At 39.6% G+C, this 18,069-nt stretch overlaps 1 protein-coding gene and 5 non-coding genes across 7 annotated transcripts in view; 2 read left to right on the forward strand and 4 right to left on the reverse strand.

Annotated features, from left to right (window-relative positions):
- LOC111584686 (F-BAR and double SH3 domains protein 2) overlaps positions 1–18,069 on the reverse strand; it is a 78,486-nt gene that overhangs the window by 48,439 nt on the left and 11,978 nt on the right. For both annotated transcript variants that reach the window (XM_055012044.1, XM_055012045.1), the window contains exon 3: positions 10,374–10,419. In XM_055012044.1, the coding sequence (XP_054868019.1) occupies positions 10,374–10,419 (46 nt within the window). The remainder of the gene's footprint in view (positions 1–10,373; positions 10,420–18,069) is intronic.
- trnat-agu (transfer RNA threonine (anticodon AGU)) lies at positions 9,264–9,338 on the forward strand. Its single transcript has one exon. It is a non-coding gene; the product is annotated as a tRNA-Thr (tRNA).
- On the reverse strand, positions 12,080–12,153 carry trnat-agu (transfer RNA threonine (anticodon AGU)). Its single transcript has one exon. It is a non-coding gene; the product is annotated as a tRNA-Thr (tRNA).
- Positions 13,632–13,704, forward strand: trnam-cau (transfer RNA methionine (anticodon CAU)). The gene has a single exon. It is a non-coding gene; the product is annotated as a tRNA-Met (tRNA).
- Positions 14,181–14,254, reverse strand: trnat-agu (transfer RNA threonine (anticodon AGU)). Its single transcript has one exon. It is a non-coding gene; the product is annotated as a tRNA-Thr (tRNA).
- Positions 15,375–15,448, reverse strand: trnat-agu (transfer RNA threonine (anticodon AGU)). Its single transcript has one exon. It is a non-coding gene; the product is annotated as a tRNA-Thr (tRNA).

Genomic DNA, 18,069 nt, shown 5'->3' on the forward strand with positions numbered 1-18,069 from the left:
CCACTATTAGCTGGCATCATTGATGATGCTGAAAATGCATCAATATATCAACATATTAAACTTTTACGGTGTTCAAATTTTTTTCTAAAAAGCAAAATACAAAACCATCATGTAACCTATTCATTAGTAGCTGTCACTTACAAATATTTGTTATCCTTGTAGCTCCTACACTCTTACAGAGCTCAAAGCTCAAAAATAAAAGGAACTGGAATGAATTATTAAGTGTAAGATAATTAGTTATTTAAATTTGTCAGTAGATTCATCAAAAATGTTGTTCGTGGTTGTAAAAACAATTGCTTTGCTATTGACACACACAAAAACAACAAAAAAAATGTAAGAAAAAACTTTAATAGAGTGCGTTCACATGTACAATGATTTATCTCAACTCATTTTGAAATGAATAATTCAAAGTTTTACCATTTTCGTAAAGTTTCAGTGGTCTACAGATATAAATGAGATCCTTTATAAAAGCCCGAAATCAGCACTTTGAACCAGTTTCCCTTGTGTTATTCAATCATAATTAAAATTCACTGATGAGCAGCAGTGATGACTCCTGAGGCTTGAAAAGAGGTTGCATATTTCTGCCATGTCTGATTGACTGCACAGGTTACCTCAGGAAATGGTGTCAGTACTCATTTATGTAAGCTACAGTCAGAGGTGTTTGGTGCCAAAGACAAGACCAAATATGAGAAATTGCACACGCACATGCCAAAGCACAAACACACACAAAGAAAACCCATGGCACAGAAACTGCACTGTCCACTGCATGAGGAAACACGTCTATTTCAAGAACAGTCACCCTCTCTCTCTCTATCTCACTCTCAAGGGAAGGGCGGAGTGGGTGTGGAATGGTATTGATGAAAGTCTCTCACTGTGAGCATGTTTGTTTGAAAAAGTGAGGAAAGAGGGGGAGTGAAAAGGAGTGCTACAGAGAGACAACATTAAATTTGCAATAAAAGAGACTGGGATTTAATTGCCCTCATGCTGTATAAACATGTACCGGTATCTTTGGTGAGTATGTTGTGCATGTGTTTTTGTGTACAAAACGCATACATAACGCACACATGGACAACATGGGGAGAGTGTTTACTGGCAGCTGAGACAGCCACTTACTGTGAGCTGGCAGGCAGACAGGAGGACTTCTTTGACAGATTGGCTTTGATCAATAATTACTCAAATGCAAAAAACATAAAACCTGCAGCTGCATGTGAAATGGTAACACCTACACTTTTTTAAAACATTAAGGAAATCTTCTGAACAGTCAAAGTGTGATTCAATGATACCACTTATTGGATTTGTTTTGGCTTTGGTCCAGCTGGACATCTGGGATCAGCATGTGCTGAGCTGACTTTTGTCACTCAAAAAAGGAGAGGTTCCCATTTTTTCAGGTCTGTGTTCCCTGGAATTTTACGAACCATGCGTTCGAAAATTCACACCCAATTCATGCTGTGATTGGCCAGCTGTGCAGAGGTGAGAAAGGAGGCAGGGTTTGAAGCTCTGTCACTAGCTCTCATCTTCAATTTTTGGTTAAAACTATACATCTCTTGTTACAATAAAACATCTTCCCTATCTCCACACTTTTCACTCCGCTTTTTAATGTGGCTGCTCATAACAGTTCTAAACACTTTTGATATCTGACAACATCGGACAACATGTTGAGAAAGCAGATGTTAGACCACAAAAGACTAAATCTGGAAGGTATCAACGTGATTTGGTTGCACTTTTTAATGCTCCAATTAGGGTTTTCTGGGACATACTTCGTAAAAAATTATCTCCACAGATGAGTAACACAAATTTCCAACAATCTGAATGTTTTAATCTTCAAACATATATATTTCTAGAAAGTCTTATTATTGCTATGTACTTTCTAGTTTTATTAAGAGCAACTAGAGCTATGGCAGGCAGGCAGATGGAAAAAATGAATCAATAAAAGCAATGCAGTTTTCTTCCTAAATTCTCTACATGGACCCTACTTGGAAGCTATTTCTGTTGCAAATTTTATCAATAATCCATGTCCTGATACAAGCTTGAATCCAGTCATGTGACAGAAGTCGCTCCAATGATTTATGTCATGTGATGTGGCTACTCCAATGGCATAGATCGTCAGCCTTCAGGTCACAGTAACGTTTTCGTTGCACACTTAAGCCTGCTTGTAAACGGGCATCTCTGGCCAGAAGGTATTAAGCATTATAGGAGTCTATTTCATGGTGGCATTTTCCAGTACTGGCTAAATTCCCACAATGTTCTTGCAAACTACTGCCAGCAGTCCAAATAACCACCTCCTTGAATCGCTACAGTGTTGAATAGTGGCGTGAGCAGATATTACAGCTAATGTACAGCAGATTCTCTGACATGCATGTCCTTCATCTTCTGCCTTATTGGGTAATATATTTAAATTAGTTAAATTATTAATGTCAAATAATCAATTAACAATGAATCATTCACAGCCCTAATTTCTGTGCATTTCAGCCTATGCACATACTTAATTGTCAGTAAATTTCACTGTTGACACCTCACAACAACACAGCAAAAATTTTGGACTGCATCTTTCCACAGAATGAGAACAGTTTGAATTTTGACCCCCATCTCTAACACTGGAATTGTCTCAGGCGCCCATCTTTTCACGGTCACTATGAACAACAGAAATCAATAACTGCCAGTATTTCAATGAATGTATAGGCATGGGTTTAAGTATAGTTGAACAAATGTGAGCCTATCCTTCATTTATATGTGGGACTATCTCCACCAGCCAAATCATTAGGTAGCAGAAGTGATACTGTTTCCACATTATTTCTCCATCAGACAAGACACAAATCACCTCTATGTCCTTGCTCCAAATCTTTTTTGATGGCAGCACACAACTTAAAGCCTCTTAGATGAGTCTATGGTGACAGGCCTGTTATCTGAGCAAGAGCAATGACAGATAAACTTGGCAATGACTGAACGGCGAGAATCACTCTGAGTGACTGATTTGTGACAGCTTCACTGAGGTACTATTGGCCGACTTTGAAGGATTTCTGGTGCTCCTTCATTGCCGCCCCCTACTGCCTTCCTTTTGTTTACTTTCATTTCATTTTCATCGTTACTACTTCTTCCTCCTCTCCCTTTTTTCCCCCAATTTTCTCTTCTTTTTCATCCTGAAAGCATCTTCCCTTTCTCACTCTACAGCTCCCTTCGTTTCATTTTCAACATGACATCTCATCCCTCCATCCTCCCTCCTCTGCTGTCACCACCTGACAACCACCTGAACAGCATGTTGCTATGGCAACCCCTCTGTCTGGCCTTCCTGTGTGGTCTGGGTAAGGTGGAACTGCTCCTTTTAACATACGCACATTCAGTAAAACACATACCCGCCTCACAGGCATCCTGTTTTTGTGACAAGAGTGTACGGGCAGGAGACGTGTGAGAGTGTGTGTGTGTGTGTGTGTGTGTGTGTGTGTGTGTGTGTGTGTGTGTGTGTGTGTGTGTGTGTGTGTGTGTGTGTGTGTGTGTGTGTGTGTGCGCGCGCGCGCGCGCGCACGTGTGTATGTGTGTGTGAGAGAGAGAGAGAGAGAGAGAAGGGTTGACAAAGAAAAGTAAAAGGAAGAGGAAGAAAGGCTAAATATTGTAAACTGTAGGCATGCCAGTTAGTTGAGCTAAACATCCTGTCATTATTTTCATCATTGTAAATATGTGAGCTCATTTATCTATTCACAGTTGCATTCTTTCATTTTCTACATGACAGATAAGTCCATGGGAGACACGACAATTATAGGTCACTATATGATGACATAATTCTTACTCACCAGCCTGAAAGACGGATGCATTTATTGGACATGTTCACTTTCAAACCTCTAAAATGTATCCAGGCAGCTCTTTGCAGTCCACATAACAGTAGCTATTCAAGTAACCCTAATTGAGAAGTACCAAATTAAATAAAGACAGGAAAAAAGAAATATATAGAACAAGAATAAGGGTTCAGGGTATTATTGTTAAAAACATCATCTAATAGTAATTTTTTTTTTCAAATGATTACTGTTTGGACTGTCACGATTAGTCGACATAGTCAGCAACAGTGTCAATGTCAATATTTTCGATCATTGCAGTATTTTTTGTTTTTCTTAAATGCTTTAATTGATACGAACAAATGTTTTTCTTTCCTATCACTTTGTAATTGTTGCGTTATGACATCAGTCATTTTTGGCTACTGTCATTGGTCAGGTGCACTCAGTTGTTTTAGAAAATGATGGCGGCAGCAGAATCCAACTCAGGCTAGGGTATATGTGACCCAAGGCCTCAAAACTATTTTAATAATTACCAAACAAAAGGGAGCAAAGTTTTGATGGCATACCTCAGCAGCACAAGCACAATGAACGAGCACCAGCAAAGAAAACACACAGGCAATCTTCTGGAAGATGTACCGCCAGAAAGGAAAAACCACTAAGTGTTCATTAGTAAGAAGAGCTTGTAAATATCTTTTGCCCTGCAGCTAAATACAATTAGAAAGCCCTAAGGTCATCTGTCTGCTTCGTTAGAATTTCAGTTAAATAAGTGTTTGAGAAAAATGTTTAGGCTTACTGCTTTGACAAATGGTGCCTGTGTGTGTGCACTGGACTTTTTGGACAAGTAATGTTCCCTATTTACATACAATTTTACTTCTGCGATTATTTTAACCACATTTCTTTGTGTAATCTTTGTTAACATTTTGTTTTGGGCCATGGCATGCAAAATAAAATGCACTTAAATAAAGGGGTCAATTAGATTTTTTTTTTTGGAAGAAAGTTAATCGTCTAAATAAGCTTTTCTCAAAAGAATAGTCAAGAAATTAATCAATAGAAAAATAGTCATTAGTGGTAGCCTTAATTACTGTTCTCTCAACTGCACATCCTCTCAAACCGTCTCTGCTGACAGCCACCTTGTTACGTCTTCCTTATGTTTACTCTCGGTCTTGCACTCACTTACTTTCCCCTGTCTGCGGCTCAGTCACTTTCACTCACTTTCTATCTGTTGTCTCTCTCTGATTTCTTCCTGCCTTTGTGTGTCTACTTTTTCCACCCCCTTACTTTCTCAACTTCCTCCTAAATCAATATACTTGATTTTCTCTCACATCCCTTCCTGTCGGCACTGCTCTGGCCCTGAAGCTCTCTGCCTTGTGTGCACTGGGTTTCTCTGACAGCCACATCTGCACAGTAGGCTGAGGTAAAGTCAAGGATGACTGAGAGGAGAATGAATGGAAGAGGAGCAAGACAGAGTGAGAGGCGACAGAAGTAAGCTGTTTTTAGTTTTAAAAAGATTGCAGCAGACAACACTGACATGTGTGAATGGTATTGTATGTGATGTGTATGTGTGTGTGTCTATGTGTGTGAGAGAACAAGAAGACGTCACTTTACTCATCAATGTCTCTCTTGTTGTCAGACTATTAACCTTGTAATCAATGTAGATGAAATATCATAATACAGCGATATCAGATACATTATAGATAAATGCATGATTACCAAGATAACTATAATGGAAATGTGCATGAGTTATTGTCACATACAGTTGTGAAAAGGGGTGAGGGCAATATAGAGAAGAGGGGCAGAGAAAATGGAGAAGAAAGAAGAAAATGTAATGTAAAAGAAAACGCATTACAAAGAGCTCTATTTTGAGTGTGTTTTACAATTGCAGATTAACTGCTGTACATAGACTATTTCAGATAAAATAAATAAAACCTAAGAATTCACAATTTATTTTTAGAACTTAGATAAGATGAAATCAGCCATGATGTTAAGGCTGATTTACATCTAACAGTACACTATGGGTGCTCTGAAGGACACACAACAGCAGCCTCAGCAGTCAGGCCTTTTTGGGCAGTGCAGTCAAGTGTGACCCCAGCTCAAAACTATTCCAGTAATGTTGATCGTGGGAGAGGAATATGGGACAAATAGCTAACACTCACATGCCAACACACACACACACACACACACACATACACACACACACACACACACACACAGAAAACATGGAGCTTTTTGATTGATGGCTGGTAATTGCAACTGGCTCCTTCACAGAGGGGACGCCTGGTTTGACACAGTGAAAAGACAAAGGTTAAATGACAGCATCTTCATTTTCTTTCTCGTTCTGTTGTCCTGCTACACCATCCCTGTGGCCTATCTCTGTAGCTCTTTCCCTGTTTTTTTTAGATGCTCATGTCAGTTTCTCTCCCTGCCTCCACGAATGTCTCTTAAACCTCCCTCTCTTTCTTTCTCTCTTTTGGAGCAGCGGATTGGCATCATTTTCCTGAACAACTGCCAGTGGTTGGCTACCTGAGTGTCTAGTGGAAAGAGCGACAAGAGCCAAGGGCAGACGTGCCATAGCAAAATCCTACTGTGACAGGATAATGGGGGGCAAAGAATTTGTTTGCTTATCGGATCTTGAAACAAAATCTATTTCCCATTCATCATGCATTTATTTAAAAAAAAAAAGCCACTGTACTCAGACATTCCCACACAAACACACACCTACAATTAGGAGGGAATCCATTGTCCTACTGGGTAGGGGGGTTGTTGCTAAGCAACCTGTATTTCTAAGGTGAACAAGAGCGTGCGGAGGGAGAATAGTGAGAGACAGAGAACGCAAGGCTGACTGAGGGAGAGAGGGAGATAATGAGGGTCTGAAACTGGGGGGGTTGACCACAGGAAACTCTCGCTTAATCATTCAAACCACATGCAAATGAAGACACACATGCTCAAACAAGCGCCTTTCCTCTTACCCTCCCCGCTCTACTCATAGTCTAAACTCATCCTCTCATGTGTATATGTATGATGAGGATATTAGGGCTACAAAACAAGGGTTATTTGTGTGGACAGCTGCATAGAATGAATATCTGTATGGTAATATGTACTTAAGATCTGGATGGAATATGTATTAGAATGTTTTTCATTAAGCTACAGGAGGATTTTGCAGCTGAGTGTCTCCATGTGTGTGAATGTGAATATGATGGGAGCTTAAGCTGAGCAACATCAAATACAATAGAAATCAGACGGACTTTCACATTGTTGGCGGCGAGCACTGCTTGGTTTCTACTTACACTACCCAACTCATGGTAAGTAACATGAGTACGCTGACGCAGCCTTCTACTGGGAAATATATTTTGGTTTTGTGAGTCCTGAAAAATCAGCAGCAGAGTACAAAGTGCCTGCCTTATGGATCAAAATAATTTGATGGTATGGAAGCAGTTCAAAACTGTGTAAAAAAGCACAGCTCACTCCATTTCAAATCAACATTTGACATTTTGGCATCAGTTTGGACTGGACTTCCTGGATGGTATCCGACTAGCACCTTAAACAACATTCCCTCACAGTACCCGTCTGCCTGTGTTCTTTCAAAGCATGCTGTCTTTTTCCATTTGAATTCCCATAATTTTTGCCCACTGACACAACAAACCCTTTAGAGGTGCTTAGAAATACAAACACTTGCAAATATCTCCTACTTCCCTCAAGTCTGAATAATGATGATACAGCCCTTTAGCCAAAACTATCTTGGCTTCATGTAAATCAATCTCTTTGCTGTATTTAGTAGCATTTTAAAATATACTCACACAGAGCTGCATTTCAAAGCAGTAGGGACAGCTTATACTTTCCTGGATGTAAAAGCAGGAGCAGATTTAAATGGGTATTTCCTCATGGATTGATCTGTCTATTGCGTCTATTATTATCTGATTGATCGTTTGTATACAAACTATCAAAAAAGAGTCCATTGTATCATATTGTATTATCTAAGAGCAACTGATTGAGCACCCTGCTACGCAAGTCGACCTGGCTTCAGGAAGAAAAAGAAGAGATGTTTTTGACTGTCTGTTGGTTTGGTTTTCTAAGATTAAAAGCCTACCTGTTTAAAAAGTTTACAGAGGCCATTGAAGTAAGTAGCGCCGCTTGCTAGGTAGAACTGGTAGCGACAAGAATAACAGGCGATAGAGACTAAAAACAATGGCTACATAATCAATTGTTCACTGGATATAAGACTTATTTACATGCAAAAACACGTCACTGTCTTATAAATTTCACAATTAGCATGCAGCATCTCATGAAGCTGCACGCCCAAAAGAAGAGGGAAAAAGAAATGTTGAAACATCTGCAGATAACTAAACAGGAATAAAGGAAGTGAAACCAAATGTGGCCTGGAGCACATATGTGAATTTTTATTCATCTGAGGAATGAATCAAAAAGAAAGAGGGCCTCATTTTAGAAAGCACTTGATTTTAATCCGGCTGCAAACACAGTATGCACTTCCTTTCAAATCTTATTTAAATCACATTTGTCCTGTTTGTAGTGATCTAGTATATATTCTCATTTTCATCTTCACAGATTGGGGAAAGATGTCAAATAGTAGCATATAGTTGCATAAACATTTCCAATTTTTTCAAACTACTTATGTTTACCTAGTTTACACAATTATATAATGTTGCAAAGTAATATGGATAATTATCTACTAGTTTCAAGGCTTCATTACAAGTATTACAAACTTCATTTAAGATTTTCCTCTACATAGTTTAAGCTAGACCATGACATTATTCACATTTGCACAGCAGCTAAGTCAGATATCATCAGGAGGAGATGCAACACAGCTGGAATGGAAATTAATGGTTCTCAGTAGGGTAGCCTTTTACACCTCAAACACTGGGACACCACGTTACATTGGCCTTCCTCTTATTCACCAGAACAATTTCACTAAACTTAAGAAAAGGCAATGCAGGGATTCAGACCAAAATTTCAATAATCTGTACTAAGTTTAGCATTGTAATGTTCCAAGATAAAGATGCCTTCATGGTGATTATCTAACCATTGAACTGAGAGGCTTTAACCAACAATGTCATAGTGTTGCCAGTAGATGCTTGAACACAAGTCATAATTTATGAATGACACAAAACTGTATATAGTACAGATATATATGGCATACCTGCCTTGTAAACAGGAGATCCTGAGTCAGAATCCCAGCAGTGCCTTGAGTTCTATCTTGCAGAACATACTGTACTAAATACATTTTCATATCTTAGTGTTACAGACCCATTTTCAAACACTGTTGTTTGCCAAACATACTTTACCAAATACAGTTTCATGTCAGACTGTAACAGGTACCATATAACAACAGATCTGTGTAAATGTAAACTATGGAAATGCTTGAAGGTATTGTATCAAGGAAAAATGCCAAACATTTGCTGCTTTGCACTTCTTAAGTAACAAATATTAGAAGTTGCACTTGCAGTTTAAAATTTTTTTGTCACTCTGTCTTAAGCATCAGTTGGAGGTGCTGTGGCTTAGTTGGTTAAAGCGCCTGTCTAGTAAACAGATAGATCCTGGGTTTGAATCCCAGCAGTGCCTTTTCACACTGAGATTTAGGGGACCTGTTCTTGTGCAAAAAGTCTGTAGTGGACTCTAGCCAATTCACACCTGACACTAACGTGTCTTGGATAAGTTCACATGTCGTTGCATTGAGGCCTACAAACTCAGATTGCACTTGCAGGTTATCTACTTTGCAAATGGCTCTTGTCTTTTAGAAATGAGCATATGAATGTGTTCTGAGATGCATTGAAATGTGGCCTACTCAACTGTCACGTCAACAGGATGTAGAAAACAGCCATGTTGGAGTTTAAGATGATGACCCGATACGACAGACCATATTGCTGAGATCTGCATAGCGGCAGTCTTAGTTTCATTTACTTTCACATGCTAATTAGTACCTATGCAGTCTTTGACAGTGGAATGCCAATAAGGAATAGAGTGCTCACGTGGGCATTGATTAATATTTTTAAGTCATTCAGAAATACCAGAAAATCAAACAAGAGTGCTGGGAGACTGACTAGCCTCTCATCAGCCACAGAGAAGCTAGCAACTGCCAGTAAATCTAGTCCATGTAATCCTGCCCTTCGTCAAAGGGTCATATTCACACAACAGCCTCCTAAGCAGGAGTCCTCTACTCAGCTGAACAGGCACTGCTGGAACTCAAATCCCAAATCTTTTGTTTACAGAAGAGACACTTTAACCACCAGAACACCATGGTACTTTTTTAAATGCCATGTTGAGGTTGTCTAGCTCAAAACAGAGCTTTACAAAATGTGTCACATGCAGCAGTCTTTGAGTAACTTAGGACTCAGTAACCTACTCTGGGAAGGGACAACACTTTGCCTTCCATTGGTAAACAGGTAAAACTGCATTTGACTGTGGTAAAAGTATAACTGGGAATTGGACCTGGGACGTCTTGTTTCATACACTGGCCCATTAGCCAACAGCAATGAGCCAAAGGGCTGTGGTGAAATCACAAAAGCGACAACAGGGGATCTGACCACATCAGCAACTCTCAATTTGTTCTTTAAACGTGTGGCTAAGCATGTCCAAAAAAAGTCCAGCCTGTCTTACCTGTGCATAGTCTCGTTCTAGCTGTCCCTTCTTCAGACTGTAGCTCCTGGAAAAAGAAAGAAGAGATTGCTTAGAAATGTCTACAGGGTATGAGCAGAAATTACAGGTGTGTGTAGGTTCACACACAGAACACATACATTAGGGCTGGGCGATATGGCCTAAAAAAAAAAATCTCCGATTTTTTCCCAAAAAATCCTGATTCACGATTTATCCGATTTTTTTTACCCCCTACCTAATCTGCTCATGCCGGAGTCCAGTCTACTTAATGCAAATGAGCTGCAGCCCTGTCCAGGTAAACACACCAGATTGCAGCTGGAAATGCGCAGCATGTGGCATGCTGGTCTGGTTGCAGTGCGTTTCCAGCTGTGATCCGGTGTGTTTACCCAGAGAGGGCCGCAGCTCATTTGCATAAAGTAGACTGACTTCTACTTTATGCAAATTGGATGTAGCGTGCTGAGATTCCACGCATCGTTAAACTGTCCTCAAACATCTAAACTAGGCGTCGGTAACCTAAAACGAGGACAGATTCAGCTGCTGCACAGATTATTTCTCGCCTCAAATGCTTTCAGAAATACTTTTCGGTGACGTGTTTTTGAAATAAAAGGGAAAATTTGTGGCCGAGCCGCTGTGTTTATCCGACTCATCTGCAGGACTGTCCAGCTGAAAGCTCGGTCACGTGACCACATAGCGGCCCGCTGTTGCTCAGCGCTGTCATGTGACCATGTTGTGGTCCGCTAGTGACCGCCCGCCGTCTGTGTGATTTTCAGATGTGGTGCCTTGCCGTGCGGGGAAATAGCATCTAGTGGACACGCGCCTTTAGATCTGCACAGCTCGCCGCCATGTTGTTTGTGTATCAAGGGAGGGGGGCGCACTCTGAACTACGGGAGCCCAGCAGGCAGGCGTTGGTGGCGGATGTTGATGAGAAAATCGATTTTCATAAAAACAAATCGACATTAAGTACAAAGTCGAATTAATCGATAAAATCGATTTATCGCCCAGCCCTAACATACATATTTCAAATCACAAATATTTTATCATCAAATATACTTTATGTAGTGTTTTGTATCATAGGAGAAGGAAGGAAAGTTGAATCTGATGGTTTCCATTAACAGTTTGTGTACTACATGTATTCCTGTAATTAAATAAACTACAAATATAGCAATACCACACAGTCTCCGTTAAATGTTCCAGAACTTGGCTGCCACAACATCATCCAAGGAAGGAATTGCCATTGTCGCTTCATTGTTACTTCATTGCTCGACAGTTCTTTCTAAAAATAATTGCTCCATGTCTGACCCACAAAAAGTACAAACTAGTACAAACTTTCCCCCCGCTCTCAACGCCACAAAACATCCTGGCAGCAGAGACAGTGGAAGCTCTTATCACGGCACAGGAATGCGCAGAATGAACAACATAACTGCGATTATACAGAGAGATAAGTATATTGGTCATGTAGCTGAATAAACAAAGCAGCACACAGTGAGGATGACCCCAACAGGTACACAAACATCTTACCTGCAAATTTTTAAATAAATTACACTATATATATTGAAACATATAATATACTACTAACTTTGTGAAATGTACTGTTCACAACCAAATACCACAGCTAAAACAAATGTTTTTATTATTTCTAATGACATTTACAGGTATGATTTAAGATGGCCACAAACCATTTCAAGTACCACATCACTGGACTGGAGAAAAGGCACTGCTGGGATTCGAACCCAGGATCTCCTGTTTACTAGACAGGCGCTTTAACCAACTAAGCCACAGCGCCACACTAACACTCACTCAAATGGCAACTTCAGATGTTTTTTTATGACATTTTAAAAACTAGCTTAAATGCTGCTAGTTGTCAACACTATCAACTGTATACAAGAAATGCATGTAGTCTCTTTGTCTGAAAAGTGAAGCCAATGCAGTAGTGCCTCACAAATATAAATGAAATTATGGTCCCATTTAGAGTAAAACAGACGACAAAGTCGAGTGTTGCTACCTTCCATCTGACACCTTCTCAAGTTTCACCTCTCATCCAAATATGATCCCTTCTGGCTTCAAAAAACAAACATGCCAACAACTAAAATGCCACTTCACAATGGCAGTCTACAAGTCAATGGTAATGTCACAGTTTCAAGGTCCACAATTCATCTCCGTTAACAAGTGCCATTTCTGTGCCATTTTAAAATCCTTTGGCCAAAAAATAATAAAAATGTTCAGGTCAGTGCAGAAACATGAACACAGATTAACAGGGCCAACTTGAGATTCCAGCTTTATTCAAACACGACATAAGTCTTCACTGAAAACAGAAGACTACAAGGCAGACATGTTTATAGTTTGGGAGGCATTAAAAAAAAACACAGACAGACATGAAGATTGCCAATTTTGAGTACTCAGTGATATAAATTATCCCTTACCATATTTGTCTGGAAATGTAGTGCATAATTAAAATGTAACTAGAGCAACAAGAAACCATTTTCTGACTGACTCCTGGTTCACATCCGCAATCAAATTATCTAACAATGAGCAGTATTTGTTTAGCTGAATGTTACATTTACACAGCTTAAATAATATAATGTTACTATCCTCTGGCTGTTTTCAAAATGCTCTAGGTCTTTTTGGTTAAATAATCTGTTGAAACTGCACCGAATAAATGCAGCCTAAGGATGTAGCCTATGTTGATTACTGTAATAATAAGTGATTTTCTATTTATTGCACAACATTTTATTGTAACTTCAAGGCATCCAACCAAGGCTATCTTAAAGAAACTATACAGCAGACTGTTAACAGCTGCAATCAAGCAGCAACAGGGAAGGGGAAAAGTGAAGAACACACAGAAAGGAAGACAACACGTACTGTAAGCGTAGACAGCATAATTACTGCCAATTCTCTCTGTACTAATTACAGCTCAAACAAATAGGGCAGTGCTCCTTGTCAAACCTTTCCCAAGGCATCATTTTGTGTTAAAGCTGCTGTGTTCAGTCTGTTTATCAAACAGAGGCTACTTTAGGTTTCTTGGTTTAATAGCTGTGAAGAAACATGGGAAATTCTTAATGGCTAAACTAGTCGGTTTTAAATTCTACACATGAGACACTGCCGTATTAATGATCCACTACGAGAGGCTGGAGCATGTGTTTAGTGTGCTCCCCCACCCTGTGCTTGTCAGTTGAAATACGACACGCAGTCCACTGGTAGGCTTAACTGTTGGGCCTGTGCTCTGGAGCACACATCTACATGCACATGTACATGCATGTCCAGGCCTCGTTGGCGCAGTAGGCAGCGCGTCAGTCTCATAATCTGAAGGTCGTGAGTTCGAGCCTCACACGGGGCAGGTCTTTTAAAATCCATGTGAAAGGTAAAACTCCACTGCCTCCACAAGACAGCAAAAAATACCACATTAGGAGTCCTCAAAGAAAATGTATCTAAAACATCGGCTCCCCATCATATTTGGTCACAAGTTGCCAGAGTCGTAACTGACCATGCTGAAGAAAATATTGTGTAAAATTTTATTTTCTAAAACTTTTGTTCTGTTAGACAACAAAAGGATAAGTACCTCCACTAATGCAGAGGATGTCAATTGAGTAGGTGAGACTTGAGGACACATTCACATGCACAATTCTAACAATGAAGGGTCAGCCTAGATTACCTCCACGTGCAATCTTACTGTTTTGATATTGGTGCCATGACACTTGCGCTTGTCCGAGACACACGGTAATGACAGCTGTGAACAGGAGCAGAGTCCATTACACACCTCCTGCACAAGAATAGTAAGAACAAGGCCAGAGTCCACTACACCGCAGTCTGAAAAGGCACTGCTGGGATTCGAACCCAGGATCTCCTGTTTACTAGACAGGCGCTTTAACCAACTAAGCCACAGCGCCTTGAAACAGCACTTAAGACAGAGTGAAAAAAAGCGCAATATCTAGCATTCATCTCAGAAGTTCAAATTGGCAAACATTTGTTGCTTGATATTTGCTTGATAGATAAAATAACTTTAAAAAATGTCCATACTTTACACTAAAGATCTTTTGTTATAATACATCTGTTACACTATGACATGAAAGTCCATTTAGTAAAGTATATTTGGCAAGATATAAGGATACAAGGCACTGCTGGGACTCAGAACCAGCAACTCCTGTTTCCAAGAGAGGCGTTTTAACAAACTAAGTCACATCACCTCTCAAAGATATTGAAAAAGCGGTCAGCCAAGTCAGAATTTGCGAACTGCTTTTATTTAAGTTAATTGGAATCAGCAAATGTTTGACATTTTGCTATAAACATAAAACATCTTCAAAATTTTCTATAGTCTACATTTAGACAGCTCTTTTGTCATAATGCATCTGCTACACTATGATTTAACACTGAATTTAGTAAAGACATAGATGGTGAGATAGAATTAAAAGCACTGCTGGTATTCAGACACAGGAGCTCCTGTTTACTAGACAGGCGCTTTAATCAACTAAGCCACTGCACCTCCTAAAAACACCTCAAAACAAGTCAACACGGTCAAAATTTGCCAGAACAACGTCCAACGTGTATTATTTAAGAAGTTGGAATTAGCAAATCTTTGGCATTTCTGCTTGATAGATAAAATACATTCAAAAAATTTCATGGTTCACATTCACAAAGATCTTTCGTGAAAATAAATCTATACAGACAGAACACAAAGCACTGCTGGGATTTGGACCCAGGATCTCCTGTATACAAGACAGGCACTTTAACCAGACAACCCAAAGCACCTTTCATCCAACACTGAAATACCACACATCTGAATCAAAATTATTTAGAAGTTGGGCTCATCAAGTGTTTGTCATTTCTGTCTGATTATGAAAATCGCTTTAATACTTTCCATTCAGTTTAGTATAGTAATATTCACGCTTAACGATGCCACAACAGAGATTGCACATTGGACAGAAAATACAGTGTTTAACAGGAGCTTTTACCAGCAAATAGCAGACCACACTTCATCAGTCTGATTCTGGACAACACAACATGTTGAAAAGGCACTGCTGGGATTCGAACCCAGGATCTCCTGTTTACTAGACAGGCGCTTTAACCAACTAAGCCACAGCGCCATAGTGCAAGCATACCTCAGAAATCCTCAAACACAGCATTATGATGAGAACTCTATTACAATAAAGGTATGTGACAGAAACTGTTGACTGTATGAAATATAATCTTGTCATTTAAGGGTCAGACAACTCTAGTCCAATCTGCAGTTGAATCAGTTAACACCATCTGGTGCAGCAGGCCCAGGTTGGAGTGCACGAAGGGAAAACTGTCCCTCGCCAGTGGCCAAGGTTCAGGTGGTAGCATAGGTTTTCCCCTCATTGCAATGTTGGCAGTTTTATCTCTTTCACCTCCACATGCTGAAGTGTCCTTTAGCAAGATTGTGAACTAAAAGTCGCTCCCAATAGCGGATGAGTATCTTTTTTCCACCGAAGAAGGTATATTATGGGAAAGCACTTTAGCAAATTTTAAACTCTGTCAGACCGAATGACAGCAGCAGATGCATTTAGCCAATTGTTGTACAATGACAGTCTTTACATGCAACAGTCTTTAAAGAACCATTGTGCTACTCAGTAAAAAACAGATTTCGCAGAGAAAATGTATGTACACTACCAGACAAATGCTTGGACACACCTTCTCATTTAATGTTTTTTTTCTTTATTTTCATGACTATTTACATTGTAGATTCTCACTGAAGACATCAAAACTTTGAATGAACACATGGAATTATGTAATAAACAAAAAAGTGTGAAATAAGTCAAAACATCTTTTATATTTTAGATTCTTCAAAATATCCACCCTTTGCGTTGATTATTGATTTTCATACTCTTGGCATTCTCTCAGTGAGCTTCATGAGGCTGTCATCTGAATTTTTTTTCATTTCACGGGTGTGCCTTGTCAAGGTTAATTTGTGAAATTTTTTGCCTTCTTAATGGGGTTGAGACCATTGGTTGTGTTGTTCAGTTGACAGCCCTATTTGACAACTATTAGAATACATATTGTGGCTAGAACCAATCAGCTAAGTAAACAGAAATTACATTCCATCATTACTTTAAGAAATGAAGGTCAGTCAGTCAGGAAAATTGCAAAAATTTTGAATGTATCCGTAAGTGCAGTCGCAAAAACCATCAAGTGCTATGACGAAACTGGCTCACATGACGACCGCCCCAGGAAAGGAAGATCAAGAGTCATCTCTGCTGCTGAGGATAAGTTCATCCAAGTTACCAGCCTCAGAAATGGCAAGTTGACAGCACCTCAGATTAGAGCCCAGATAAATGCCACACAGAGTTCTAGTAGCAAAAACATACCTATATCAACTGTTCAGAGAAAACTGCATGAATGGTTTATGGTCAAATAGCTGCTAAGAAACCACTGCTAAGAAAAAGCAACAAGCAGAAGAGATTTGTTAGGGCCAAGAAATACAAGGAATGGACATTAGACCAGTGGAAATCTGTGCTTTGGTCTGATGAGTCCAAATTTGAGATCTTTGGTTCCACACACCATGTCTTTGTGCGATGCAGAAAAGGTGAATTGATGGTCTCTACATGCATGGTTCCCACAGTGAAGCATGGAAGAGGAGGTGTGATGATGCTTTGCTGGTGACACTGTTGGGGATTTATTCAAAATTTAACACACACTGAACCAGCATGGGTACCACACCATCCAGCAGCGACATGCCATCCCATCCGGTTTGCGTTTAGTTGGACCATCATTTATTAACAGGAAAATGACCCCAAACACACCTCCAGGCTGTGTAAGGGATATTTGACCAAGAAGGAGAGTGATGGAGTGCTGCATCAGATGACCTGGCCTCCATGGTCACCTGACCTAAACCCAATCTAGATGGTTTGGGATGAGATGGACTGCAGAGTGAAGACAAAAGGGCCAACAAGTGCTCAGCATCTCTGGGAACTCCTTCAAGACTGTTGGAAAACCATTTCAGGTGACTACCTCATGAAGCTCATGGAGAGAATGCCAAGAGTGTGCAAAGCAGTAATTAAAGCAAAGGGCGGCTATTTTGAAGAATCTAAAATCTAAAATATGTTTTGACTTATTTCACATTTTTTTGTTTGCTACATTATTCCATATGTGTTCATTCATAGTTTTGATGCCTTCAGTGAGAATCTACAATGTAAATAGTCACAAAAATAAAGAAAAAATATTAAATTTGAAGGTGTGTCCAAACTTTTGACTGGTAGTGTATATCAGTTTTCTTTAATGAAGTCCTCTTTCCCTTCATACCACTGATTTGGAATTCTAGTTTCATTGAAATATGATACACAAATAAAATTGTATTAGCACAGTTCTCCCTGACAAGCTATTTATCTTTTTGTAGGAGCTGTTACGCTGAGTTCTGACATTGCTGTCTTTACCTTTACTGTAATATCTGCATATTAATTTAGAACAGCAAACAACGTCAGATGTTTGAATACTAAAACCTCTTAGCTTTCAAACAAACTGATTTTTATGGCCATCATACAAATTAGGGCTGCCACAAACGACGAATAGCCTGAGCACGATACGTCATCAAAAGCAGAAGTGAGCACGCAATGCACCAGAAATCACCGTCCGAGCGGAGCGCGGAACACGCACGGACATCCGCGCTATATCGTGCATATATAGTATATGCATATATTATATATGCATATCCAAATGCAACTGCAACTGTCAACATCGGTACTGAAAT

This window comes from Amphiprion ocellaris, chromosome 7, assembly GCF_022539595.1.
Source record: "Amphiprion ocellaris isolate individual 3 ecotype Okinawa chromosome 7, ASM2253959v1, whole genome shotgun sequence".
NCBI classification, from domain to species: Eukaryota; Metazoa; Chordata; class Actinopteri; family Pomacentridae; genus Amphiprion; species Amphiprion ocellaris.